General features: G+C 32.1%; 3 protein-coding genes across 3 annotated transcripts; 1 reads left to right on the top strand and 2 right to left on the bottom strand.

Annotated features, from left to right (window-relative positions):
* The first annotated feature begins 213 nt into the window (after window positions 1-213).
* LOC110994831 (RING-box protein 2) lies at window positions 214-27992 on the top strand. The gene is made up of 2 exons (XM_022261706.2): window positions 214-530; window positions 27757-27992. The coding sequence occupies exons 1-2, from the start codon at window positions 377-379 to the stop codon at window positions 27936-27938; spliced, it is 336 nt and encodes a 111-aa protein (XP_022117398.1). The 5' UTR covers window positions 214-376; the 3' UTR covers window positions 27939-27992.
* LOC110994830 (facilitated trehalose transporter Tret1) lies at window positions 1459-4837 on the bottom strand. The gene is made up of 3 exons (XM_022261705.2): window positions 4643-4837; window positions 3248-3367; window positions 1459-3173 (listed from the first exon to the last, which is right to left on the bottom strand). The coding sequence occupies exons 1-3, from the start codon at window positions 4727-4729 to the stop codon at window positions 1920-1922; spliced, it is 1461 nt and encodes a 486-aa protein (XP_022117397.1). The 5' UTR covers window positions 4730-4837; the 3' UTR covers window positions 1459-1919.
* Window positions 6414-12374, bottom strand: LOC110994829 (facilitated trehalose transporter Tret1). The gene is made up of 4 exons (XM_022261704.2): window positions 11915-12374; window positions 9292-9750; window positions 8600-8713; window positions 6414-8328 (listed from the first exon to the last, which is right to left on the bottom strand). The coding sequence occupies exons 1-4, from the start codon at window positions 11987-11989 to the stop codon at window positions 7078-7080; spliced, it is 1899 nt and encodes a 632-aa protein (XP_022117396.1). The 5' UTR covers window positions 11990-12374; the 3' UTR covers window positions 6414-7077.
* Window positions 27993-27996: the final 4 nt, after the last annotated feature.

The following is a 27996-nucleotide window of genomic DNA, read 5'->3' on the forward strand; positions in this document are numbered from 1 at the left end:
ATTTGTGCTTAGGAAATACTATAACGACCTTTTGGTCTCGGTGTTAAATGTTAACACTGATATTTTTTAATTGAAATTATTTTGAGTTTTACATGTATACCTCAAACTTTCTGACAGCTAAGCAGTCCGCAAAATCGTGAAATAATTTTAAAATATCCGTATGATAATTGACAACTGACAACTGACGCAAGCATGGGATTACATATATGTATTTCAATTTTCAAAATCAGATGTTTCAACTCTCAGAATTGTTAAACTGAATGTTTATTGTTTTTAATTATTTCAAAATTGCAAGAAACATACTGTCATTATATTGAGTTAATTAAAAGTCCATGATTTAATTAAAGTAAGTAGTCTACATTAAATAACGTTTAAAATGTCTGGTGAAGATTGTGAAGCGCTAGATAAAGGTGACAATGATAGCCAAAAACCAGACAAAATGTTTACTCTTAAGAAATGGAATGCTGTAGCTATGTGGAGTTGGGATGTCGAGTGTGATACTTGTGCTATATGCAGAGTCCAGGTTATGGGTGAGTAATATTATCGTTAACCTTGCTTTAATACACTGCAGTAGGTAGTATTTCCTATATATACTGAACCCCTGAATCAGCTCAAAACTAATTTATGTATTTTGAGTTCTGAAACTTACGTGATCCTGGGTCGATACTCAACCATCTAGACAAAATGGTAATAAGAAGTCATAATAGAAAAATTAGGCACACTTATATGTATTGTATTCTCCTTTATATAATTGTATTGAAAATTTGGCAAAACAGTTTTAGTGACTTCGCAGCTTTAGGCAAAAATACTTTATAGGTCTATGTACAATATGTTTCTGGTATTCTTTATGGCGATAAAACTGTATAGAGGGAAGCAAAAGTGTATAATTTTTTGTATAACACAAATCTCTAGAAATTTATTTCTCTTTCCTTTCTGAATGTAGACTAAGAACTATAAACCTAATGTCAAAAACATTGTTGTTTGATCTGTGAGAGATTCATGGGCTCTAAATTGACTATTTAGAGCAGAGAGAGAATTTCTACAGAATTCTACCCTAGAAATGCTAATTACACTTGTAAATAAAGTAAAATATTATGGGCAATAATTTAAACTCTAAAAATTATAAATTGTATAACTTTAGAAATTTAATAACATTTTATAGTTAAAGTTCTATTATATTTACATATTTATATTACAACTATCTTACAAAACAGTAATAAATACACTACCTATATCATTTTATATTTTATATTATGTTTTTAAATAATTGATACAGTACATGAAACTTGATTGATAATTTAATGATTTAAATATTGAACTTGGTTGACTGTATTTTGATTGTTTCTGGCTGTTTAGTATAAATATCCTACACATGTATAATTTGTAATTATTATAATATAGTCACCATATTCACTTAAAATTAATTTGTTTGCTGCTGATGCAAATAACATTATTTTATAAGGTAAACATTATCATAGACTTTATGTCTTAAACAATATTGTCAACAGTAGTTTATGCACATGTTTCACAGATCACCTACCAAACACAAACTCTAACATCTGTTAAATAACAATGCATGTTTGATTACTTTGCTAATACTGAACAATTTTATATTTTTGGGTTATACTGTTTAGCTAGAAACTCGAAATGAGAATTTCATATTTTACACCTTTTCGTTACGTTGTTACATTTTAAAAATACATTATTTTTTTATTTAGTTTGCACCTAAACAATGCAACTGTAAGAGCTATTAAACTTCATACAAAAAAAATACAGCTTTTAGGACAGATTTAAGTTAAGTCAACATTCTAGTACAGGCGACTAGAAACTGGTTTAATTTATTTTTATTGTTAACTACAAAACACCATTGCATATAAACTTCTTATATAATTTATATGTACAGCTAAGCAAACAAACTATCAACAACCACTTGGCAGAGGTTTAATATTTACTATTGAACTTAATCTTCGTGATCTGTTACGCCTACGTGTAAGTTTATTTTCTATTTGTTCGAGACTTTTACCTCGCGTCTCAGGCACACAAATGATAACAAAAAATAATCCAGTAAAACAAATGCTACCAAATAACCAAAATGCACCTGACGGTTCTATCGCATTTACGAGGTTATAGAAAGTTTTAGTAACTATAAACGAACATAAATAATTAAATGACGTACACATTGAAGCGGCAGCTCCTCTTATTTTAGCAGGTAGAATTTCACCCATCATAAGCCATGGTATTGGGCCAAAAGCTAATGAAAATCCTAGCAAATAAACCATTATACATGTAAGTGGGATCCAACCGAGACTTGTTGTTTTTAAATTAACCACATAGAAAAATGTACCTAATATCATTAGTGTTATAGTCATTGTAACTGAAGAAATGTACAGTAATAATTTTCGACCTGCTTTATCAATTATAGCTGTGGCGATGAATGTTGACACAAAATTAACGACACCTACAATTATCGCAGATAAATTCTCATCTACAGAACTCCCGGTCATTTTAAATATTTCTACCGTATAGAATATAACAGCATTTATCCCAGAGAATTGCTGGAAAGTCATTAAACCAAGACAAATTGAAATCGATTTTAGATATTTTTTATCAAATATATCTCTAAACGATGACTGGTTTTCGATCTCGGCATCGGATAAAGCTATGTCTTGCATTTCGTTATCAATTTTTGCATTCTTTCCTCGAAGCCATTGAAGTGATTTCCGCGCTTCTTCTGTCTTACCTTGCGATAAATACCAACGCGGCGTTTCTGGTAAAGGTAGCATTAATACAAGAAATGGAACTGAGAGAGCAGCCCCCAAATATGCCAGTGTTGACCAATCTAAATATTTACCCGCTGCGTTACATATGAGGATTCCGATATTTCCGATTGCTGTAGGCAATATTCCTAATGTACCTCTTACTTCTGGGTGAATGGTTTCACCTAGATAAACTGGAAATGCTAAGGATGCAATTCCAACGCATAAACCGCAAATCGCTCGTCCCGTAAGTACCAAGTGTACAATGTTTGCTGAGGCTATCAGAATCCATCCGATAGCAAACGGTATTGCAGTTAGTATTAACGTTCTACGACGTCCAAAGTAATCTACCAGAGGTCCACCGATAATGCCCCCGATCGCTGCAGTCAATGGTAGTAACGCACCGACCCAACTTGCCTGAAAATATATATTTTTATTATTCCAAATATCAATTCAAAAACATTCAAATAAGTTAAGAACAGCCAACTTACTTCTTCTTCGGACACTGAAATTGTTGTTGAATTTCTCATAGTGACAAGTGCTGGTGAAGTGTAAGCTGAAGAGAAACCAACAATCATTGAACCCAACGAGACCCCAATAGCTGCCAGTACCTAAAAAGTAATAAAAATAAGTTACGGTAAAATAAATATTAATTCATCATCATAATATATATAAAATTCTCGTGTCCGCTACCGTCCGTGTTTGTGGTTAAACTCCTCCGAAATGGCTTTCCCGATTATCATGAAATTTTGTGTGCATATTGGGTAGGTCCGAGAATCGGAAAACATTTATTTTTCATCCCCCTTAATGTTAAGGGTAATCCACTCCTAATTTTTCTTTTCAATTTTAGATTTAAAAAAAAATATACAGCATTTGTAAATATATATGATATATATAACCCTGAATTTTCAACCCTTTACAATCAACCCCTCATTCTTTTTTTCATTATTAAAAACTTATGTTGTGAACTCTGAGGCTTATACAGACAAAAATTCACAGAACAATCTAAACTTATTTTATTCCGAACAGTCTCGGGGATAGCATAGCAAGTGTTCCATGTTGGTATGTACTAAAGAGGTAGGCTCAGTAAAATCGCATTAAGGAGAAACAAAGTTCTCGGGGGCAGCTAGTAATATAAAAAAATTCAATGATCTATATCTATGAAGATGTTACGGTATCTTTTAGCAAATAATAAAATATGCAACTCGTTAGGTGAAACATTTTCTTACGTACAATTTGACACTAGATTTTTCTAACAATATAAAAGTAGAAACCAATTGTAAATGTAATAAAAAATATTTCATTATCATGACGCGTTTGGAACGGACTCGCATTCCAGATAAATAATGTTAATTTACAAAGCATAAGCGAAATGCCTATCGTCAATTTAAGCAATCGACGATGATTGTGTCCACTTTGTCTCATAGTAAATCACAGATGTATTGCACACGTAATATGCGGTAATATGCTATTTCATGTGTCAAAAACAATAAAGTATTAACAAAAAAAATAGCTAAGTATTCCCTCTTATATTGTATTATTAAAAAATAAAATATTTTTTATTAAAAAGTTTTTGTTTTGCTAATATCTTGTACAATTCATTATTAAAAACGGACACACCCACAAAATTGTATACAAGCAGGATGATACTATAATTATGAGGTTTCCTTGTTTGACTAATGTACAATAATTACGTCAAGATTCAACGGCTTGAGTACCTAAAGTAAATATTTTTAAACCGATAAATGACAAGATTTTTAAAAAACGTGTATTTAATTACGGAGAGATGCATATATTTTAAATGGACTAACGTTTATTAAAATAAACAAAATAAAGTATGATTTTATTGTATATTTAAAATTATTAAAATAAAACTTTTTACCTACCTGCGATAATGTATACTTTGGTTTGCCATAGTCACTTTCACCCACTGTGATACTACAGTGTGTATCAGCTCTCATTAAAATCTTCATTTTTAGTGTTTAACTACGTCAATAAAAAAAAACTTTTAATACCCTTGCTCTATTTTTGCATAGGATGTGAAACCTTCATGTACAAAAGTACAAATGAGTCTGTCTTATGGCGACCGTCGTATTTTATATGAACACAAATTGATTGACAAAACTGATTGGATTCCGACATTGGACCAGCAAAACAATGTTTTCATTGGTCACTTGCAAAATTATACATTTAATATTGTTTAAGGATAATCAATAAAGTACAGTTAAATTTGTTTCACTATTCAACAACGTATTAATGTATAATTAATGCTGGTATTTTGGTATTTAAATAAATACTACAGTAAGGATTTATAGTTTAAAACTTAATTTCCTTGTTAAAAAGTATCTATTAAATTAGGCATCTACAATTAGAGCTATGTATTACTGTTTTATCATCCATATGTTTATTTGAACTTTTTTACTAACGTTTTTAAGTTAACCATACTGTCATGTTTGTGGACTGTACTTGGTGAAGAGATACATAGCAAGTCGTTTAATATACCCTAATAGAATACCTACAGACAACAAATGTTATATCATACAAATAACTATCGTAAGCATGCTCTTTTACAGAAATCTATATCAGAAACTATGGCCTTTAACAGAAATTTCTGAAAAAACGTCAGCGCATAAATTGATGCGTCTTTTTGGTAAAAAATATTATCTATTACATTTGCAAGACACTGACCTTGAAAAGGACGTTCATTGTCTTAACCGTGTTAAATATTAAAAAGGTTTTATTATTTATATTATGCATTTTAAATATAATTTATCAAACTATAGAATTGGCTGGTTGTAGTTAATCTTAAGAAACCATTTCATTTAGACATCAATTAGCTAATAGTTAGCTAACCAAATGTCAAGATTGTAAGTTATATTAGTAAGTATGTATACAAACACACAAAAAACACACTAGTCACAAAAAATATAATTCATTTTCGCATTGTATTATTATATTATATGTATAAAAACCTTTCTATGTACTATGAGAGCATTGATCATAGGAATTATTACTGATTTTTTTTATTAGATAAGCTAGTTAAGGCTTAAATCTTATGAATATAATAGGCATTAAATATAATCATTATTTAAGAATAATATGAATAAATAGTTAAAAATTTAAGGATAATGTATTTTTTTCCAATTTTCCCGACCACTTTTACTAAAACGTCCGGGTTGCGGAAGAATATTCACACTTGTTAGAAAGTCATAATTCGTGCTGTGGTGTAAAAATATATAAGGAGCACGTAATTTTACCTAACGTACTTATGTAAATAATATAATAATTAGATTTTTCTATTTTGCTCGTTCAATATAATAAATTTGTTGTTTGTTTGAAGTATGTCTAAAGTTATAAGAAGAGCTTTATGATAATAATAGTAATGACTACTACTAAACTGCATTTATTTTTCGTGCATGATAATTGATACAGGCGTGATAATTTGTAGTTTAAACAAAACGATTAATTACTTATCACTTTGCTCCTACGCTTATTCAGGAATAAAATTTTTAAAACAATGCTGATCTGAATATTAAAGTTTTGCTTTGTTAAGTGAGTCAAATGTAAATATATATTTATAAATATATTAAATATTGAAGTTTTTCTAAGCTCCTTAAACAAACTCTCAAAGTAAATTTAAATAAATGAAAAAGCATGTTTAGTACCAAATATTTTATTAAAATATAACAAATAAATATTGCCTCTGTAATATACGGAGTCAGATATAAGATTATTTAGACTTTTCTACGGACCAATCCATAGATTACACTAAATACTAGTTTAACATACAGGTGATCTGTTTCAAACACTAAATTTAGTTCAAGAACAACTCGAATCTAGTTTAAGGATATGTACAGTTCTTGATAGTCTAGACTAGAGTGCGAGATATGGATTTTATGTGTTCATAAAGTGTGATAATAATAATATGCTGTACACAGTATTTGAAACAGAATACATTATTTGGTTACGAAACTAATTGTCATGATGTCAATAATGCCACTAAGATTTAACTATTCTATGAATTAACTTAGTTAATTTGTACGTTACACGATGTACTGGGCTATTTTCCTATAATTTGTTTGTTTTAGATCTAAGCTATACTTAGCCTATTACCAAATTTTATAAATCAAAAGGAACTATGAGAGTTATTCATTTACATAACTATATTTACAAATATATGCTAAATACAATCCATATCAGTCTTCAAACGCGGCTCGCAAGCATAATGATGTATGCTGCAAATGCCCACTCGATCTCGCCCTATTACAAATTAAAACACAGCGCAGGACAATCATTCAGTATTAACATCCCTTCTCTTTACCTAGCACGCGTTTTGCGCTTGTTTGCTACCGCTTATCCGAATTCTCCGCGAACCAGTTAATTTCTTTTCAATCTCCTCCAAACTTTTGCCTCTGGTCTCTGGTACAAAAAATATAACGAAAATAAGCCCACATACACATAGTGCAGCAAATAACCAAAACGTACCATACATTTTTATAACAACAATAATATTATGGAATGTTTTTGTAACAATGAATGTACATGTCCAGTTAAAACCTGTCGCCAGTGAAGCGGCTGTACCGCGAATTTTAGATGGCAAAATTTCACCCAACATCAACCACGGAATAGGTCCAAATCCAATTGAGAATCCCAAAACATAAATCACAAGACAAGCTAGTGGTAACCAACCGTATGAACTGAGGTCAATTCCAACAGCTCTCACGTAAAAGTAAGCTCCGAGTGTTACTAAGGTTATAATCATTGCCACCGATGAAATATACAATAGCATTTTTCTTCCTAAACGGTCAATAATGGCTGTTGCAATAAACGTAGACACAAAGTTTACAACACCGATAATTATACTGCATACATTTTCATCAAGAGTACTGCCAGCCATTTTAAATATTGTGGAAGCATAGAATATAACAGCGTTGATACCACTAAGTTGTTGGAACAACATAAGCCCTAATGCTATCAAAACTGAACGCATATACTTCCTTGAAAATATTTGGCCAAACGCATTTCCGCCAGATCTGTTTGAATCTTCTTGCGAGAGTGCAAGAGCTGTCAATTCCTTATCGATGTTTGAGTTTCGTCCTCTTAACCATTGTAAAGCTTTTCTTGCGTCTTCAGCTCGGCCTTTTGTAAAGTACCATCTTGGCGTTTCTGGTGTAGCTAGCATAAGCAGGAAAAATGGCACTGGTAGAGCTGCACCTAAGTATGCTAAATGAGACCAGTTCAAATATGTTCCAAAAAAGAAGGCTAGAAGGATTCCAGTGTTTCCTAAAGCTGTTGGAAGCAACCCTAGGGCACCCCTTACTTCCGGTTGTAACGTTTCTCCAAGGTATACGGGAAAAGCAAGGCTTCCGACGCCGACGCATATACCACAAAATGCACGACCCGCAAGTACCATAAATATATTAACAGCGGTAGCAATTAACATCCAGCCTAAGAAAAATGGTATTGCAATACCAATTATTGTTTTCTTCCGTCCAAGATATTCTATTAGTGGGCCGCCTATAATACCTCCAATTAGTGCTGCCAAGGGCATTACTCCGCCAACCCAGCTGCTCTGTAATAAAGAAAACAATAAATTAATAATATAATAATTTATAATCATTCATAATAATCATCACAACTAACCAAGGGTGGTGAATAAATAGAAATATTTCATCCATGAACCAAATCTTTTTTTTTTAATTTCCCTTTTTAAAAGTGAAATTGTATCCTTAAACTTTCCACGTCTGTCATGCCAGTTAAATCTGGTTGAGTTTTTAATTTTTTTAATTTCTTATTTATGAAACGCGTATGTATAATATGATTACAAAATAATTGACATTTACCTCTTCATTTGTGATAGCTAACGTGGCGTTCATACTAAGTAGGGCGGGCGAGGTATATCCAGATGAAAACCCGACGATTAATGAACCCATGGAAACGGCAATCGCAGCAAATACCTATAAACAACACAAATTATATTTATTACATTAATTTCTATAATTATGTACCAGGACAAAGTATTTTAACCTGGAATAGCTTTGTCATTTTTATTATTTACAATTGTTTTTCGCAAAACGTCGGTCTTAAAAGCTGACTTAAAAGTTCTGAGCTTTCATGGGCATGCATTGTACACTTTTCTATGTTTGGCTAAGTAATAGTGGAAGGTTATTCCGAAGTTTACGAGTATTTTATGGTTCACCCCTAAGCATACAAAACTAGTTCAGTTGCATCACAATTTCTTGACTTAAGTCACTATAGGTAACGATTTTTTTCATACTATACTTGTTTGCTATGTAGTTATATTGAAAATTTCAAAATTATTTACAAATTTCCTTACTCACTGCATTTTTGTATTTATTTATTGCAGAATACATTGTAGTACAACTATGAAAGTTACGAATGCTGGACAAATTGCCGAAGTTAACTGCGCATGTTATATGCACCCGTTTAATTGCGTTTTTTATCGCATATATATGAATTCTAAAAGCTTCGATAGTAATCTTAACTATTACGAATAAAACATGAATAAACTAACCTGAGTCCACAGATAAAGGGCCTTAGGTGCAGCCCCAAATGTGGGTCCATCGCCATTTATCGAATAGTCAGCTTTCGTTTTGTTATTTTCCGTACTCAATTGTTTTACATACGGCACTGAATTGCGCAAGTTATCCTCTTTTGCGCTCTGGATTTCCATTTCCATCTTGTATTTGAATTCGTTTCCTAAACTTATTTGGCGTAGTTGTTGAAAATGGCGGCGAGTATTTTCAAGTGAGTCCGGTTCGTCTTCACTGCTGCTCTCAGTTGATACGATTTCTGGTATAGTGGCGTAGTTAGGAGAAAGAGTTCCCTGGGAGCCACAAGATGTGGCGAGGGATGTGCAGGTCGTGGAAGCGGAGAGAGTAGGCCTAGATGGGACCCTGGCGTACTTCGGACCACGTGTCCGGTAAAGCCGCTCCTCGTCGTTTTGAACTCGCCGGCCTTGTTCGCTTCCACCCTTTAAAGAGTTAAAAAAATTAATAACAAATTCACGTGACCCTTATTAGTAACGAGTATTATTTAGTAAACGAGTCCGCTAAACAATAAATACTGGCATCGATATCCGCAAACATGTCCCATTTATTACATTTTACTATCTTATATGTACGTAAGCCAAGATAAATAGGTTTGAACTTAACATCTCTGGGGTCACATCAGTATATGGACCATATGGTCTTTGCATGCTGACGATAACCTTAGGTAAATAACGAATACCCTGAACCCATTCTCGGAAAATTGCAATTTTACTTAGACATAACAGGATCACTAGTTTCCTATAAAAGTAAACACAACATATGCGCTCCTAGACCGGAAAAATAATGAAGCATGTTTAGCTGTTCCGATACAAATGATTGTTGATGTTATCATTTATTCCTGTCAAAGAATAATGGTGTTTATAAAATATTTAACCAAAACAATGTCTTTGTTTCGCACCATCCAAAATCGTCCATATTATATCTTTCACTGAGGTTAATTCCTTTTATTGTCAATTTCAATAATATGAAAATGTACCTCGAATTCATTTCGAAAAGTATTGTAACTAATGCTTTTTCTTAATTCCATTTATAATGTTATTTGTATTATTAAATGTATTTTTCGATACCTATAATGGTTACTAATTGACATTAATTGTCAAAATCAAGCAGCAGATCAGTAGATAATATATCAATAGGTAATAGACAAATCCTATTTATTAGAAAACCCTATACACATAGGTAAATAATATTTTAATTATTCCATCCCTCAGGCAGCCCTTAGGTCACGAGTCACACTCATGCGTACGCGAGACATGTGTAAATATAGATAATTATACGTATATAATATACAGTTTTAATGACTATATCATGGTCCTTCTAGAACTGTTAATTATCAAATGAGCAATATTGATAAATTTATTTAAACTTAATATTTGTTATTAAAATTGAATAACAATTTGATTTGTCAAATTTTATGAGTGAGATGTTCTTATTATTATTACTAAAATCATTTGATGTTCCGGGTTCAATAAAGGTAAAGGTTCCGAGATTTTATTTATAACTTTCGTAGTAACCTTGACTTTTATCAAAGGTCTCTCCTTGCTCACGGCCCTTTAAATTTTAATCATTCGACGTATGCGCATCTCAGCCTGTGGTCCCCGTTACGTAAGGTTATACGTACAGGCTAAATTACCACCAGTATTAGGTTACTAGGCTAATGTTAAAATTAAAAACAAGTACATATTCTCCTGACACATTCCCATTCACTTCCTAAGTAAACAAAAAAAATATTGTAATATTTATATTTACGATTCCTAACTATTTAATTTACTAATTAAATTATTTATTATTTTTTATGCATTATTTGTGGTACGTAACATTACATAACCTTAGGTAACATATCGCTTAACTAATCTGCGTAATTCAAATGAAAAGTAGCGGTTATTTTTGTTACTTTTAAGTTTAATGAAAATACTGCCCTCTATTGGGATTCTATTCAACCTCGCGCTTATCGACGTTTACAGATTAACGTAGTTTCCAGAAACGCCGTAGCGCCACTGTAACGGTTTTTGAACAATATTTATCAAAATTGTTATTTAGTTTAATTAAATACTTATAATAAGTTATTTTAATAATTTTTATTTGTTCAATATTCATAACTACATTTGATATCAAAGCGAAATCGTCGACAAGGCCTAGTTTTATAAGGTACGAAACACTAAAGAAACCAAGAGTGTTTTAATGCATCATAATATAATGAATTTTAATGAAGTAGATAATATTTAATTTATGCATGTATTTTATTAACCTTTTAAACTAATATTATTAGTATATTTTTTATGTTCGTTAATTAAATTGTCTCTATTAGGTATATTTCAATATATACTATACGATGAGTATTGGAATTAGTTTTATTTTTCAAGTGTTTTCCTGCATGGCATTGTTTATTGATAGTGGTTGCCAGGCAACGGAGCAACAATCGACCGGTTGCCGGTCGACTGGGAAACTTTCCAGAGCTTTCTGAAGAGTATTTTCGCGAAATGCAACCAGTATAGTGACGTTTTAAATATTCAAGTAAACAGTTTAACTCAGCGTAGGCCGAATGTTTACATCAAGGTTGAATTAGTTTAAAGAGTTTGTACTCACCATTTCGGTGGAAAGTTGTTTTAGGTAGCCCATAATTTTTCCCATGGGGTTGGGATTGTTCTTATTAAAACTCATCTTGTCCTCAGTTTCTTCAACTTGCAAATCCTATTTTCTTTAAGGAACGCCGCAGTTATAGAAGAACACTTTAAGTTACAGAAACTTTACGAAACTTTTTGTCTTTATAATCCAGATTCGTTTATTTCACTTAAAATTTGTACACATCACTACGGTTAAAAGTTATTAAGGTCGTATGCGGTTAGCGCGAAACGATCGCAGCTCGAACTAAAACTGTACTTCCTGATATTGAGGCATGCACTTATAATTGTACTGTAAAATATGTATTCATTCAAGAAAGTTTTCTATTTCGCGCCGTTCGTAAGGGCACATTTAGTTGGACCAAAAGCGAAATGTTGGTAGCGCGTACCGATTTCTTCAGAGTTCAAGTTATCTATTGAAACTTGCAGATGGCAGCGCAGTATTATATAGCAACTTGGTAGAGCGCCGCCGCCCCCTCCCTTTCCCCCCGTGTAAACGTGCTACAGTGGTAACACTGTGTGCGTTCACGTAGTAGACATATTGTGTGCATTTTCCTTATACACACACACGAATTTCCATCTCTGCAACTGAATATTACTTGAAATGTTTGTATGTGTTAGAAATGTAAATTTTACAGTATTAGACTTACTAATCCTCTTTTATGTGGAAAATGTTTTTTATTAGTTCTTAAAAGATAATAGCTAATTTCTGTTTTAGGTACGCAGTTAAAAACATTGTCAAACATTGCGTAAGGCGACTGTCCATGACTGTCGGCTATTTTTGACGTACTTACATTCAGTTGCTTGCAATGATAACTTTTGGTTAAATACAGAATTGGGCAAATATTATTTTTGAGCCTTCAACAAATGTTTACTTATCAATTGGATGAGCTTGTATAATTTTATTATATATTATACAGAATACGAAGACATTAAAGCACATAGATTGATCAATGTTTTAGAATATTGAGTACACGTATATTTACCGTTATTTAATTAAATATTGAACGATAAATTTAGCGGTCCAGGTTTTTTCACTAAATTAATGACGATACTGTTCATTATAAAGGCGTGTTTAAATTTTACAATACCTGTTCTTTACTAATATAGATATATGTAAACAATAGGAAATAAATAATGTTAGTTATCTTATGGTTCTCCAATTGAAAGGCAGACTCGGAGGCGGGACGCACGCGTCATTGTGGTTTTGCCTTTTGCGTGCAACATTCAATTTGAGCAATTGCCTTAATGGTTTGATTGCTCTTACTTGGCGCTTCTGTTTATTATCTTTAAGAAATAAAGGCCTAAGAAGTTCAGGTTTGAGTAAAACTGCTGTATTTCTGAGTTAAATAATGAAAATGTATAAATTAAATAAAGTTAGATATCTATATTACTACTTGCTAATACTCGCAACCTCTGCGTGAAATGAAGATTCATTTTTCCAGATGTATGATTATATGATATGTAGGATTCATTAATCGTAAAATTCATATTAAGAATATGGGCTGCAGTGGTGCGTGCTCTACGTCACGTGCGCATTGGAGATAGATTGGAGATTGACATGTCATAGAGGCCAGTTGCCAGCTGGCCGCCCCGCCTCCAGACACACACACAGGCCTCGTCACACGTGCGTCACCTAACCCCAAAATACGAGTGCGTGACACGCAATAGTAGTTCAGTAATTGAAATATGACATAACAATTAAAATTTGTTACAGGAGTATTCATGTGTTCGGTGTTGTTATAAAATTCCATAAAATATTTAGACTGAGCACGTGTATGCAATGCTGGGGGTTGCACAGTTTTATGGTGGACGCGAGAATGGCACACACGCGTAGACAACCGCACACATGTAAATTTTGTTTCGAATCGAACGGAATAAAACTAGTGGCTTGCGCCAGTGAGCCCTGTCGTTCTCGAATGTTCTGAGAATGCTTTTGAAGAAAGTCCGGTGGTTAATGATAACGAATATGTCCACTCAGGCGGTCATTGTTGTAACGATTGCGTTACTTCAACCTATCAGTTCATGGTCTTTATTTGTATTTCTACAGGACGTTTAATGGAATATAATATCACTCAGACGCATGTATATATATGTTATATATGGGCCATATGTGTACGTATTTGCATACCTTACGAAGGACAGCACTGATAAAAAATGGGTACAGATAAGAAAGTGCAGATTCGTATAATTCGTCTAAAAATACATCGTATTTAGTTAATTTCCGTAATAACTGATGAAAGATTCATCACTGATAATGCGCATGCGTCACGCGTCTCGCTGGAGTATCTTATGTTTAAATTAGATAAAACTCTTTAAAAATTTCCATCACAACCCAGGGGAAAGTATTGCCCTTAGTAATTCCTTTCATTATTTTATTAACTTTAAAACCACTGAACAGATTTTTGTACAGTTTTTATTAATACAAAGTCCGCCTATCAAGGAAGGTACGATTAATTAAGGTTTTATCTAAATTGAGTAAATTTTTTTTTTTGTTGAAAGCAAATAATTTTTTTTTTCAAAATTTAACGCTTATGTAGAAAAGTTAACAGTGGTTATATTTTCTGACGTCAGTGGAAGATCGGAAAATGGCAGTTTATTGCCCCGTTCACCTTATATTGATATTCACTTACGTCATAGTTCAGGAAACGAATATAGAGAAATAGTTGTATGTGTAAATAATGTATGCATTTTAACTAGTCTCTGGCTTCAGTAGCTTTTGTTATAGACCAGGGCGCAAACGCGGGCGCGCTCACCTGATAATTGTGTCGTTCTATTCTAGAATGACCCTAAGTCGAATTGGTTGAGAAATACTTCAGTGGGCAGCTGGTTCAACTTAGAGATGGTAGGCTGCAAAAACTGCCTTAAAACGGTCAGTTGTGATACGATGTCAAGAGATGTCGTAGAAGATGCAACAGCTCATGCCTGTGTCGTCGTCGTCGTCAGCAAGGAAACGGACAATCTGTTCTTGTTGTTTATGTACAGCCTTTTAACTATTAATTAATTTAATTATTTTCAAACACCAAATATTGCACTTGTTATGAGTGTTATATTATTAAAGTGGACGCGTTTATTATATATTTTCGAAATTATCTTTTAAAATAGATAATGTGAATTTACCGTAATATGTCTGGGACGTAAAGGGCCTTGAGTAAACCGCGCTCACCGAAGGTCAGGGAAGCCCGATGGAACCCTTTCAACACGGACCTAATGAAATGTATTCATAAAGTTTAGTAAGTCAGTAGGGCGACCGTCTTAAACTTCCATGTATCAAAATGCTGTGTACCATCATTCTATAATAAATATCAGTTGTGAACGTCCTGTTTTCAATGCGATTCCATTTTTAAAGTTTGCGTAATCCCAGTTTCGGATATTAAGCGAGTTATGTCGGATTTTATCTTAGATGATGGCATGTGGATTGTGTAATATCCGATATGTAAACAATAGTATATAGAACAGAAATAATACTAAATCTTAAAGCAAACCAAACTAGGAGATTAGCCGGCTGGTTGTAGCTGGACATATTTAAAATATTTCAATATAACTTTACTAATCTTCAGTCACAATTTTGACATTTTTAAATCGGTTCAAAGGTTAATTCGTTACTAAGATACAAAAAAAATCTCTTTGTTCAATACAAATACATCTATTTCAAATTCCTCGGTCTAATCATATAAATAATGTATAGTATACATATGTTTTAATTTAATGTATAGTATACATATTGTTTCGAGAAGATGCAAAAAAAAAACAACTTTTAAAAAATCAGACATCTTTTGTTAATCCTCATTTATAATGACCATTATTGTGGTTTTTTTATATAATTGATCATTGTTTTTATGTATTGTGTAATTGTGTAGAGATTATTGTTACTGTGGGAATACCGGAAATCAAATAAATAAATATTTTTTTATAGATAACTGATTAACTCTTTACATTCTTGGTTAATTAACGTTCATAAGTGTATTATATATTATAGGGATAAAGTTGTAGGAGGGTAATCTCTTGATTACGGAATTGGTTGTGAATAAAATTAAAACATTTAAGTTCATAAGTACATATTACAAACTCAAAATAACTATTCATTTAGATAAACAAGTATATTTTATTCGTTAAATGCATTAAAGGGTTTATTGATTAATTTAGGTTTAACGAGAGATTTGAATTTATTCAGTGATAATTTTCTAATGGCGCTTGGGAGGTTGTTGTAAAAACGAATACAATTTCCATATACGGAGTGGTGTATCTTCTGGAGCCTGGTTGGTTAATATGATTAAATCAATTTTGATTTGATATACAAAACCGATTTTAAAATTCTACCAAAAGATTTTTTTTATAGAACAGGGGGCAAACGGGCAGGATGCTCACCTGATATTAAGTGATACCGCCGCCCATGAACACTCTCGATGCTAGAGATACCATGTAATTGTCGTAGGCTATATTAACGTTCAACATTTGCCCGTTATAACTCGCGAGGCAATTCGCTTATAAATTAAAATAATAATTAATTTAAAATTACTGCCTTTTAGCAATAATTTACCTCATGAGTCGACTCACGTTCAGCTATCGCATGATGTCTTTTTTGCTGACCACTGATTAGACATGGCGTGTCCGGTGACCTTGAGTTCAATCCAGAACGAAATAACAGAAATACAATACAAAATTATTAGATAATAATTATTTTTTAACATTTATTATGTAAAATACCTTATGATTTATTAGTAACAGGAAAGTCCTACTTGCAATTTTCTCATATCTGAGTCGCTTATGTACTTGCTGTCTATATCCTTATGTATATTACTATAATATTATATATTTAAGAGTTTTATTATTTTTTATACATAGAAATCTTGTACTAGTTTCAAGTTTAAAAAAAATATTTGGATGAGCTCCTGCATAACCGAATAGTGCCTATTAGTTATTTTTAAAATTATTAATTTAAGGAAAAACATGTGTTTTGAGTATAAAATGTAAAATTATGACCTAATTGTGAAAAAATCGTGTGAAGCCGCCTCTTAATCAGAGTTATAATGAATAAATTAGTTTAGTTAGTTGTTCTTTGCCCTTTTTTCACCATAATGTAAGCTCAAAGGAGAGATTTAATATTACTGGCAAATTATCAAATAACAATATGGAATGGGGTAAAGCAGGTATCGAGCTGTCGGTCATAATCAAGACACTTCAAAAGCTTGGTATCAGCCTTATATTCGTATCTATCTGATATCTGTCTGATAGATAAGAGTAGGCCGGGAGATGGTGACCCAGAATAGTTGGTCATGTGTACCAGTATGGTAGGGTTCTTCAGGGGTCTTGATACGAAAAGAAAAAAAAGAAAAATGATGGTGAGAGCGCTGGTACCGGCGTCCCAAGAGCGTGGGCGTTAGTCGAACTCATCGGATTAATTACGACTTTCAAACGATTTGTTCCACAAAAATTTTAGTATTTACCGATAGTCCATAAAAAAATATGAGGCGGTAGTGTCATGCTATACTTTTTCGGTGTGACTTACAGCCCGCCATACCGACGCGAATGCGTTGATTTAAAAAAACAACAAGCAATTTATTTATTTATTTATTTGGAAACAAAACAGATACATCTTTACAATAAAAATAAAGTTAAAAATAAAACATAAAATAAACACATTGGATGTATCCACAATAGGTTTCACTAATATAATTTTGGCACAGTTTTTGCAATTTTTGCATCGTCGTACAGCCATTTACGAAAATCACCATGCCATACTTTTCGGACGGATCCAAATGGCAGCCATACCGCCGAAATTAAGCATTTTTTTGCCAAACGATTTGTACCAGTATTGCATTTGGATTCTTCCCACACTACATGTGAGTTAAATATTCTAACATAATGTCTCTATTCAACATGCTTATTAATTATTTTCATGTTTTGCCATCAACAAAGACTAGGAATAGTTATAAGAGAACAAATTATCGTGATTCGCGCCGACTGAACTTATAAAAACGGACTGAACTGGTTCTGGAACTAAATAAGGATAGTACCTGGCGACTGATGCTATTTCTGGTTTATTATCCATTTTAAAAATAAACAAGCGTCACTATTCTGGCCTATGGCATTCTGTAAACGTTATACATTTACATCAACACAGTTAAATTACAAACTAATTGGTTACTTTTTCATTGTTTTATTGATTTATATGGCAAACAAGCTTACGAACATAAAAGGCAGGCCTTTCAGTGGAGTATGCTTACTAGCCGATTAAATAACAGTTAAACTGTAATAAACATATAAACGAAAAATGGGTCATTTATACAAAGAGTTCTACAGAAATGATTCAAAATCATTTATTCATGTTGTTAATATAACGTACATGTACACTTATGAACGTCAAAAAAAGAAATTTAATGTATTTAAATGCTTTTAATTTTCCATTTCTGCCAGTTCTCAAATCAAGGGCATAGAACGGAAGAGAAGAACTGGCAATAAACTCTCCGCCACTCTTTTTAATCGCCAAGTTTTTTCTTTTACGCAACGTTTGTAAGGAGCTGCAACCATTACACCATGTTTCATATGACATCTTGAGTAATAAGGAATGATAAAATAAAAACAAAGAATTGTCTATAAGCAGGAGGCAGGGTGAAATAGGAGCACGCACTTACATACTCGTGAGAACAACACGCAAATACGTAGTAGAAACAACTAAGCATACACGAATTCAAGTACGACCAGTCACCATAGGTGCACCCGTTCACGAGTATGCCAGCATAGCCAGCCATGCGCATGGCCAGCCATCGGCCCCCTCGCCATATTTTAGGGAGAGAGACAACCCGACGCATCTAACCCCGAGTTATGTAACCTACTCGTTACATTTGTCAAGTAACATATATTAGTTAATAAGTAGAAGCGAAGAATTTGAATATCTCTCCAACAACCGCCACCGAACTTGCATTGGATTTTTTTAGTTAAATATGTCAAAACAACTGTATATTGTTATAGGAAGTGTAAGTAACGTCAACATTTTAAAAACTATTTCAGAATATTTATTTCATCAAGAAGGCATCAAACTTATAGAACTGATTTACAAAGCAGTCGCACGTATTTAATGTAGTGTTGCCCAAAATCGGTCTTGGTCTTGCAGTCTTGGTCTTGTTCTTGCATTTTTGCAAGACCAATACCAATACCAAGACCGCCTTATCGTAGCAAGACCAATACCAAGACTGAAGCCTGCAAGACTTGAGCAAGACAATACTTAAGCCTGCAATACTCTTGCGTCTTGCAGTTAGGACAAACTGAGATTTGGGCGTTATCAAATTTTCAACTTTATCACTAGAGAAATAAGGTTCAAGGTTGATTGGGAAAATGTGACGTTCTGCGAATAAACTGTTGGTCGGTCGGTGTATTATATACCTACATATTTGATAATTTACCGACAAAGACGCCGCGGTTTGCAACAAGTGTATCACAGCATTTGACACGCTGTCTCGATAGTGGGTGATTTAAACAAATTTGAAACGTGGAAAAACTCCAAATTTGGTTTTAAAATCACACATTTCCAAAAATCGAGATTTGCAGTGTCGGTTTATCAACTTCTATCGTATCTACTCTAGTAGCTAGTAACCTCCATAAAAACAGCAGGCAACGTATAGTTCCAATAAAAAAGGAACATAATAAACAATATTATTTGCATAATTATCTACACTTTATTTTTGCGTAGGCACAAAACCTATTTGACTTTGATTATGATACTTCTGTTTTTTAATCTTTCAAAGATTTATTCTATCTATCAAAGAATGCCGCATTTTTCTTTGTCGGTCTTCGGCTTGTGTGCTTATAAATATGAGTTTTTATTTCAATTTCAGTCATTTCTAATTGAGTTTCGCTTCGAGTCTATCTTATTTATTATTCTCGCCCATTTACCTAGCTAGGTACTCTAAATTCTTATTGCTTTCGGAGTGAATGTTTACAATTTGACATGAGTGACGAATAAATAGCAATAGGCTAATAGGTATTTGCAAGTCTTGCGAGACTTGCAAGACTCTTGCTGCAAGATCAAGACCAAGACCAAGACTGAGAGCGCAATACCAATACCAAGATCAAGACCAGGTGTATTGACGCAAGACCAATACCAAGACTGGTCTAAGTCTCGTCTTGGTCTTGCATTTGGGCAACACTAATTCAATGGAAACTGTTAGGATATTTTTGCTTGCTTTTTTTCTTGCTACAAAGGTAAACCAATTATTGTAAACGCTACACAACCAAAAAACTAATCTTTTAAGTGCAACATTAACTTATTACGCCTTACTTTAACCCTCGTTTATCGCACTTAGCAGCTGTATATTTTTCAGTTAAGAGCATATTATGTATGTATGTATAAATGACGTATGTTATACAGAATTGTTTTTTGAAAATACACCCAACTATTATTACGCCAACTTTAGGCAAAATATGTTGTTACCCATAACCAATCTCAATCCATTTTTAACTATCTGAGATAGACAGCTTAATCCAAATATTGATAGACCAATCGACAGATTTCGGTGTATGTGAATAGTATATACCTTTGTATGAAAATGACAGTTCAACTGTGCCAATATCCTATCTTAAGATTTTAACTTACACCAGTATTTAAAATAATTAAAAAGCTATTTGATATGTTTTAAACATCGACATGTATATTTTAATATTATTTGTACGTTTTTTTGACATTATTTGGTTTATGTATACATATTTATATGTATTTGGCTGATCAAATATGAGTGTAAAGAGCGAAAAGATTGCATTCCATCCGTCGCCAAAAACGGACTGTCTTCGATTAGTTATTGGGTTTAGGCGTAAGACAGTAGAATTAGACAGGAGAAGATATGAGAACTGGCAGTAAATGTAAAAATAGAAGCAAATAAACAAAGGAACAAACAAAATTCTTTATTTGTTTAGTAATATGTACAATAGGATTCAAATACTAGGTCTCCCTAGTAAGTCTGGAGACCTGTGACGGGGAAGCTTCGCTCTTTTTTAAATTTACAAAGTTTTCAAAGTTTTATTCAAAAACAGTTGATTTAAAATAAAATTTAAAAAAGGAGGGTACTGTAAAAAATTATGTGATATTTACACCGAAGTTTAGGTACGTACACCTATATGAATAAATGATTTTGAATTTTGTTTTTTTTTTTAATTAATTACGAGTATCTTACGTCGTCGACTCGACTAAAACCGTTTTCTGGCACGTGACTGAAATACATATCATTATTTTTATAAATTAATTATTATTTACGTGTCATTTTAAATATACCCAGTTTACTCTCAATAACACATTATTTTTAATAGTGTTAATTGAAAAGATCAGTATTTTCTATTACTTGTATAATTGTTTTATATACTTTATTACAATAACACGTTATGTAATTATTGTTGTAAGATGCTTCAGTAGTATAGTAGTCACATGTATTATTTCAATAAATGTATTATCTACTTCCGCTTATTCTTCACTAAGAAATTTTATATAAATAAACAACAACATTTATTGCACTAACAGTATTTATTAAAGTAAGCTTACACTATGAAAGATTAGACAATATACATACCCAAAACTAGTTACTTTTCTAAACAAAGTACATTAATAGATAATAAATAGAAAACTGAAATAAAGTAATAAACAAACTACATATTAATATTTAAAGAAAAAAAAATTATTACTACTATGTATTAAACAAAGGCAGTCTTCCCGCTCCCCTAAATATTTGCTCATGCTCTTTTTTTTAAGTTAGATAATGTCAATATAAATCACATGGTATTGTAGTTAGCTAACCTCGTGACATTGGCGAACTACAGACAATTCGTGTTCGCAGGAGGCACATGGAACAAGTCTTGAGAAGTATATACAGAAATAATGTAAGAAGTGCGTTCAGAGTAACCACGTACATTACTGCATTTTGATTTCTTTGCTAGGTTCTAATCCAAAATAATTATAGTTTCGCCGGAAATTATTCTTCAGAGACGAAAAACAGAAGTAAGTAATAAGAAGTTTATTTAATGCTCAGCAACTACATAAAACATAATTAAAATATTGCTTACTGACGTAAGCTGCTTACAAAACTTTAATAAGTACTCCAGAATAATAGAAATCTAAATCTTGGTATATTACATTTGAAATCCACTGTAGTTTGTATTAATTTAACAATAGCAATAACAAATTGTTAAGAGCGCGACAAATGCATATCAAAATAGTTCTAATCAAATAAACTTAGTTACAAAGAAAATAATATAAAAATATTTAAAATTTGAACGTCCTAGTTTGATTTTGTAAGCTAAGAAGAATCTATATATATATATATATATATATATAGATTGTAATATATATAATACACTACAGAAAATATGTGAACGTTGTATATAAAAATGTGGGTTATCCATAAGATATAGATAGACATATACCATCACGGTCTTTTCTGTAGACCTTTTCAATGTCTACAATACTTAGTACATTTTGATAAAACTCGTAGGGTTCAGCCTGCGTTTGCAATGTAAGCGGAAAAAATGTAATTATTTACGACATCACATTAGAAACTTCAAAAATAACAGTACTTCTCCACTATTTGATGGATGTTATTATATATATAATAACATCCATCCAATAGTCCATATAAACCTTCCTCTTGAATCACTCTATATATTAAAAAAAACCGCATCAAAATCCGTTGCGTAGTTTCAAAGATTTAAGCATACAAAGGGACAGAGAAAGCAACTTTGTTTTATACTATGTAGTGATTATAATACAACGAAACTGCAACAAGGAAAGAGGATACATTTTTAGGTATTACCTACCTAACCTAATATATGTCTGGCCTACTTGTGCTCATTTACAATTCTAAATATCGGATCGAACCTATCATCGGAAAGGTGGCAGGAAAGGCTTAAGAGGTTGGCCTTACCTTTTTGGTATTGTGAACAATCAATTTTCTTTTGGAAAGTTTTGAAAAGGAAAGTTAATTCTAATTAAGCAGATTATGAAGGAAAGCCCAATATATATGTATAAGCATGTACGTGTGCATGTAATTAAAAAAAAAAATTACTTATAATTCAAAGAAATATTTGATACTGGAACTAAGCTTACACAATTTTTTTTTTGGTGTCCAGCAAAATATAGCATAGCTAACCCAGCTTCTTGATGTGGGCGTGATCCACCCATCTCTAAATGTACGAAGATTATTGACTAACAAAACAAAATATACGTCGAAATATATATATGGGTCAAAATAATGTCGCTAACTTCCTCTAGATTTCCAAAGACGGTAAAATAGATTTCCACTTTACTCTGCACTGACTAATAAAACTATTTTCATAAATATAAAAAATGTGGTAAGGTCAAGTTAAATAGTTATTTCCCAATGTGCTTACGACTCAAGGATGGACTACCTCCAATGAATTTAATAATTAATTTAATAAGTGATTAATCTCTTAACTTTAACTTTAACTTTTATGATATTAGTTGTTTCTACTACGTATTTGCGTGTTGTTCTCACGAGTATGTAAGTGCGTGCTCCTATTTCACCATGCCTCCTGCTGATAGAGGACAAATCTTTGTTTTTAATTTATTTTATTATTCTTTATTACTCAATATGTCATATGGAACATGGTGTAGTGGTTGCAGCTCCTTACAAACATTGTGTAAAAAAAACTTGGCGATCAAAAAGAGTGGCGGAGAGTTTATTTCCAGTTCTTCTCTTCCGTTCTACGCCCTTGATTTGAGAACTGGCAGTAAATGTAAAATTAGATGCATTTAAATTTTTTTTTGACGTTCATAATTAGTGTCCATTATGTTACCTATATGAATAAATGAATTTTGACTTTTGACTTTGACTTTAATTAGTACACGAAGGACCTAGATTTCTAAATGTAAAATAATGTAAAATTTAACTAATCAAGCACGCACATAAAGGAAATTTCCTGTTAAAAATATTGGTTTTGCCGCACCAATATTGGTTAAACCTTATGATTCATCCGCGTTTAACGACCTTGTGTATATTTTCAGTAAGGTTCTGTACCACTGGCCGGGTATCTAAGTAAACACACGCTCAAAGTTTTATATTTAACACTGCACACATAGATGGCTCAAATACGTTTGTGTGTGGAAGTGTAAATCGTGATTGTTGATTTAATTGCTTATTCGTTGGTAAGGTGTATGTGTGCACGTGCAGTAGCATGGTGTTATAAACATTTGGTACCTAGTACTATGAAAATCTATTCTATTTCAAGTGTCGTCCTTTCGTTTTCTTCTTACAAGGTCGGAAACGAGTAGTCTGCCCGTGTGCCTCCTGTTAGATTAAAAAAAAGTGTTAGAAAAATTCCAGCATGAATGTTCTAATTTTTTGTTTATCTACTATCTCGAAATGTAAATGTTCCTCCCTAAATTGGCCAGTATTTGTTGGTTACATAGGCATACCAGCTAAGCCATGAAGATGACAATGAATATGGGAATTATGTGAAATCTAAAGTCACTTCGTGTTCTATGAATTTTAACTCCATAGCAAAGATTATGTCACTGAAGGATATAGATAATTTAGCTGTTTATTCTTTATACAACACTTGGTATTCTTGTCAAAGTCGTGACACGCGCTGCTCCACAGGTAAAATAATGACTGCAAAACAGATAAAAATTTAATTAGTACACAAACATTTTTTATAGCCTTCCTATATTTGAAATTTTGTGTATAACTGAGGTGTGGGTTATTATTATGTTGTGAAATGACTCAGCGAAAAAAACCAATAGAAATATTTGGTTTCGTCTTTATCTAAGAGGGATGGCGGTTTCAGTCGTAATCTTACTGGACTTGGATATAATTTAAATTACTTTAATTGTAAATGTAAATTTACAATTAATTTAATTTGTTTTTCTTGACGTTCATAAGTGTACATGTTTACCTATATGAATAAAGATATTTTGATTTGATTTGACTGCAAAAAGTTTTAAGTTTTCAAGTTTTTATTAAATCCTAAATTTCTCGATTTATTTTTAATTTTTTGATTTCTCTCGATTGTTAAATGATTAGGGCACAAATTTACCTTCATGAATCATTATAAAACTATAAAAGTCAAACTTTGTTTCAATAAGATGCATCTGCCAAAGAAAACTCATGATCGTAATACGATATCGAAGGCCGGCATGGAAATTCATAATATTTATGTGACGTTCTTCGTTACTTAAACACAAGGACACTATTATTACTGCGACTGTAACTTTTGAATAGTAATCTTTGTCAATATAGATAAATTAATTAACTTATGTTACAAGAATTAGTGAAGTATCCGTGAAACACTTTTTATTTAGAGTAAGATGGCAAAAGTGGTGATACAAATAAAAACAAATATCCATTAAAAATAATCAAAAAAATATTGTGAAACTATTTTAAATTTATAGTATTTAAAATTCTAATTTGACAATTCAGTTTAAGAGTAATGTAGATATATATTTCTACTTAAGAAAACAATGATATCATATTTTTTAGAAACAACTGTTTATGTTCCGCATAGTCAAGTGTTAATTAAATTATCAATTCTGAATAGCAAATATTGAGAACAAACACCCAAAATTCATATTAAACAAGATGTGAATTGTGATTGCGTCTAATGTATATAGTAAATATACTGCCATTGCATGAGGACCTTAGTAAAAAAATACCAATATATAACATAACCCTCAGTGAAAAGCAAGGGATTATCATTCTTATGTTTGTTTAATTGATACCGTGCCTGCGTTTGAAGAGGAGGTAATCTTTTATTCTGCCTTAGCGGTTAAAGGCACGACGCTTGCTGACGCATTTGCCTGTTCCTCACGCACCTAGTTAAGGATAATTTTGATTAAGTCATGAATAACATACAAAATTTTATTGAAATGTTTAATGTTATCACTATTTAAATAAAACTAAATAATTATGTTAATCATATTATGATTGTCATGCAGTGAAATTTAGATGACGTCCGTGCTGACGAAATTTAAATATAAATATTAACAATATACTTCTTGGGTGTGACGGTGATTTTATATACTTTGGTACGGTCCTAGGTTCGTTTCCCGCAGAAATTATGTTAAATACAACATTTATAATTTTTTTTTATTATTAATTCGAACAGGCAATGTTATTTGGCGTAAGAGGAAGTACCAACTAGATTCAGTTTTAAAATTATAATTTTAACCGTCCATTATATTTGTTTATCATATATAAGGGGATACATATTTTGTCGTTTATTCATACAGTACAGATATATCTAGTTACTTGTTACTTCTAGAGTAGACAAAAAATATATGCCAACTTTGCTCGCAGATCATTTTTAACATGACATATGTTGTCAAATGTCATAATATGTCAGGTATGTGTTTCGGCCATCTTTAGTGACAATGACGCAATAGAAGCAAACTGTGAGTAAAACTGGATTATATCCGTTCTTATGCATAGTTTGAGAACGCGCGAATGGGCGCGTAATTGAACCCAAATTCAAATCCGGCAACATCATATTAATATTCATAGTAACGAGCTTAATTTTTAATTCTTCTAACCTGTTTAATTGAAGGTTGATCATGAAATAGAAAGTCAACTTGTCTAATTCGCTTAACATTTTTCACATTACCGATATGCAAATACATTTTTTCTATGTTGATTTAATATTTATCAATGTATGGTAATGGTACCCACATCATTTTCTTGAATTAGCATCTTATCAATGGTATGAAGTGGTTTCAAGGAATTAAGGCTTCATTTTATATATGTAATGTTATATACAGTAGAACATCAATAACTCGAACAATCGTTCGACTTATAGATGATTTTCATTTGACTTGTAGAGGTTAGGATTTCCTCCTCCTAATTTTAAGTTACGAGAGGTTTTAAAATAAAGCATTGCTATGTTCGGGATACAGAGGTCCAATTGAACTATAATATGTACTTAAAGGGCATATATGTATATGTACTAAAACGGCTTGCAGGGCTTACTGATTTTTTCGACTAATAGAGGTTTAAGATTAGATGTTTTTTGAGTTTTCAAGGTTTTATGAGGATCCACGAGGTTCTAATGTATTTGCAACAGTGACATCTCTATGTGTTCGTGTGTTTCTCCTTGAGAAAGTTCATCATATCTATAGGTTGTATTAGATATATGATCGCGGTGTTTAAAACATTTAAACTCTCTTTGCATACATAAAGCATAAATAATAATATCTCTGTTATATACTGAATACAGGATATGTTCCTATAGTAACCCGAGTTGGTATGTATGAGTTTGGGCACTTCTTTGGATTGTTTGTAAAATTTGTAACATCATATGTTTTTGTATTTCTTAAACACGTTGTTTCAGGACATTTTTAGTAATGATTGTCAGAAATATACAGATATATAATTCTGACAATCATAACTAAAAATTCTCAAATAATAATTGTATTTTTATAACTATTAAATAATCGAAGTCTTATATTAATTGCACAATTATGATTTGTTGACGCAGTTTAAAATTACTCTAATACAAAACAACTTAAAGATTTAATTCCTATTATTTAAAAATTAAATTAATGTTGGCGCCATAACGAACAACAAACTAATTATCACCGCTATTAGAAATAATTGTTAGTAACATGATTAGCAATAAATTTTACCCTCGCAATTTTGTATACCACTTTTAATGATTTGTTAATATCTCTGTGAATTACATGTGATTTCATGAGATGGAAAATTTACTGAACGGAAATAATTTAATCTCTCCTACGTGACTTTCTGTATAGATCCTATTGCTACAATATTCTAATGCAACGATTTTGTCATTATTACAGCAAGATTATTGTTTCAGATGCCTGCCTGAGGTGTCAGGGTGAAAGTAAGAAGGATTCGTATGGTAAACAAGACTGTGTCGTCGTATGGGGAGAGTGCAACCATAGCTTCCATTTTTGCTGTATGTCGTTGTGGGTGAAACAAAATAACCGTTGCCCGCTTTGCCAGCAAGAGTGGTCCATTCAGAGAATGGGAAAGTAATGGCCCTGTATCGCATGCATTTGTTTTGTATTAAAAATAAATAAGTCAAAACATTATG

Source organism: Pieris rapae, chromosome 1 (assembly GCF_905147795.1).
Source record: "Pieris rapae chromosome 1, ilPieRapa1.1, whole genome shotgun sequence".
Classification (NCBI taxonomy): domain Eukaryota; kingdom Metazoa; phylum Arthropoda; class Insecta; order Lepidoptera; family Pieridae; genus Pieris; species Pieris rapae.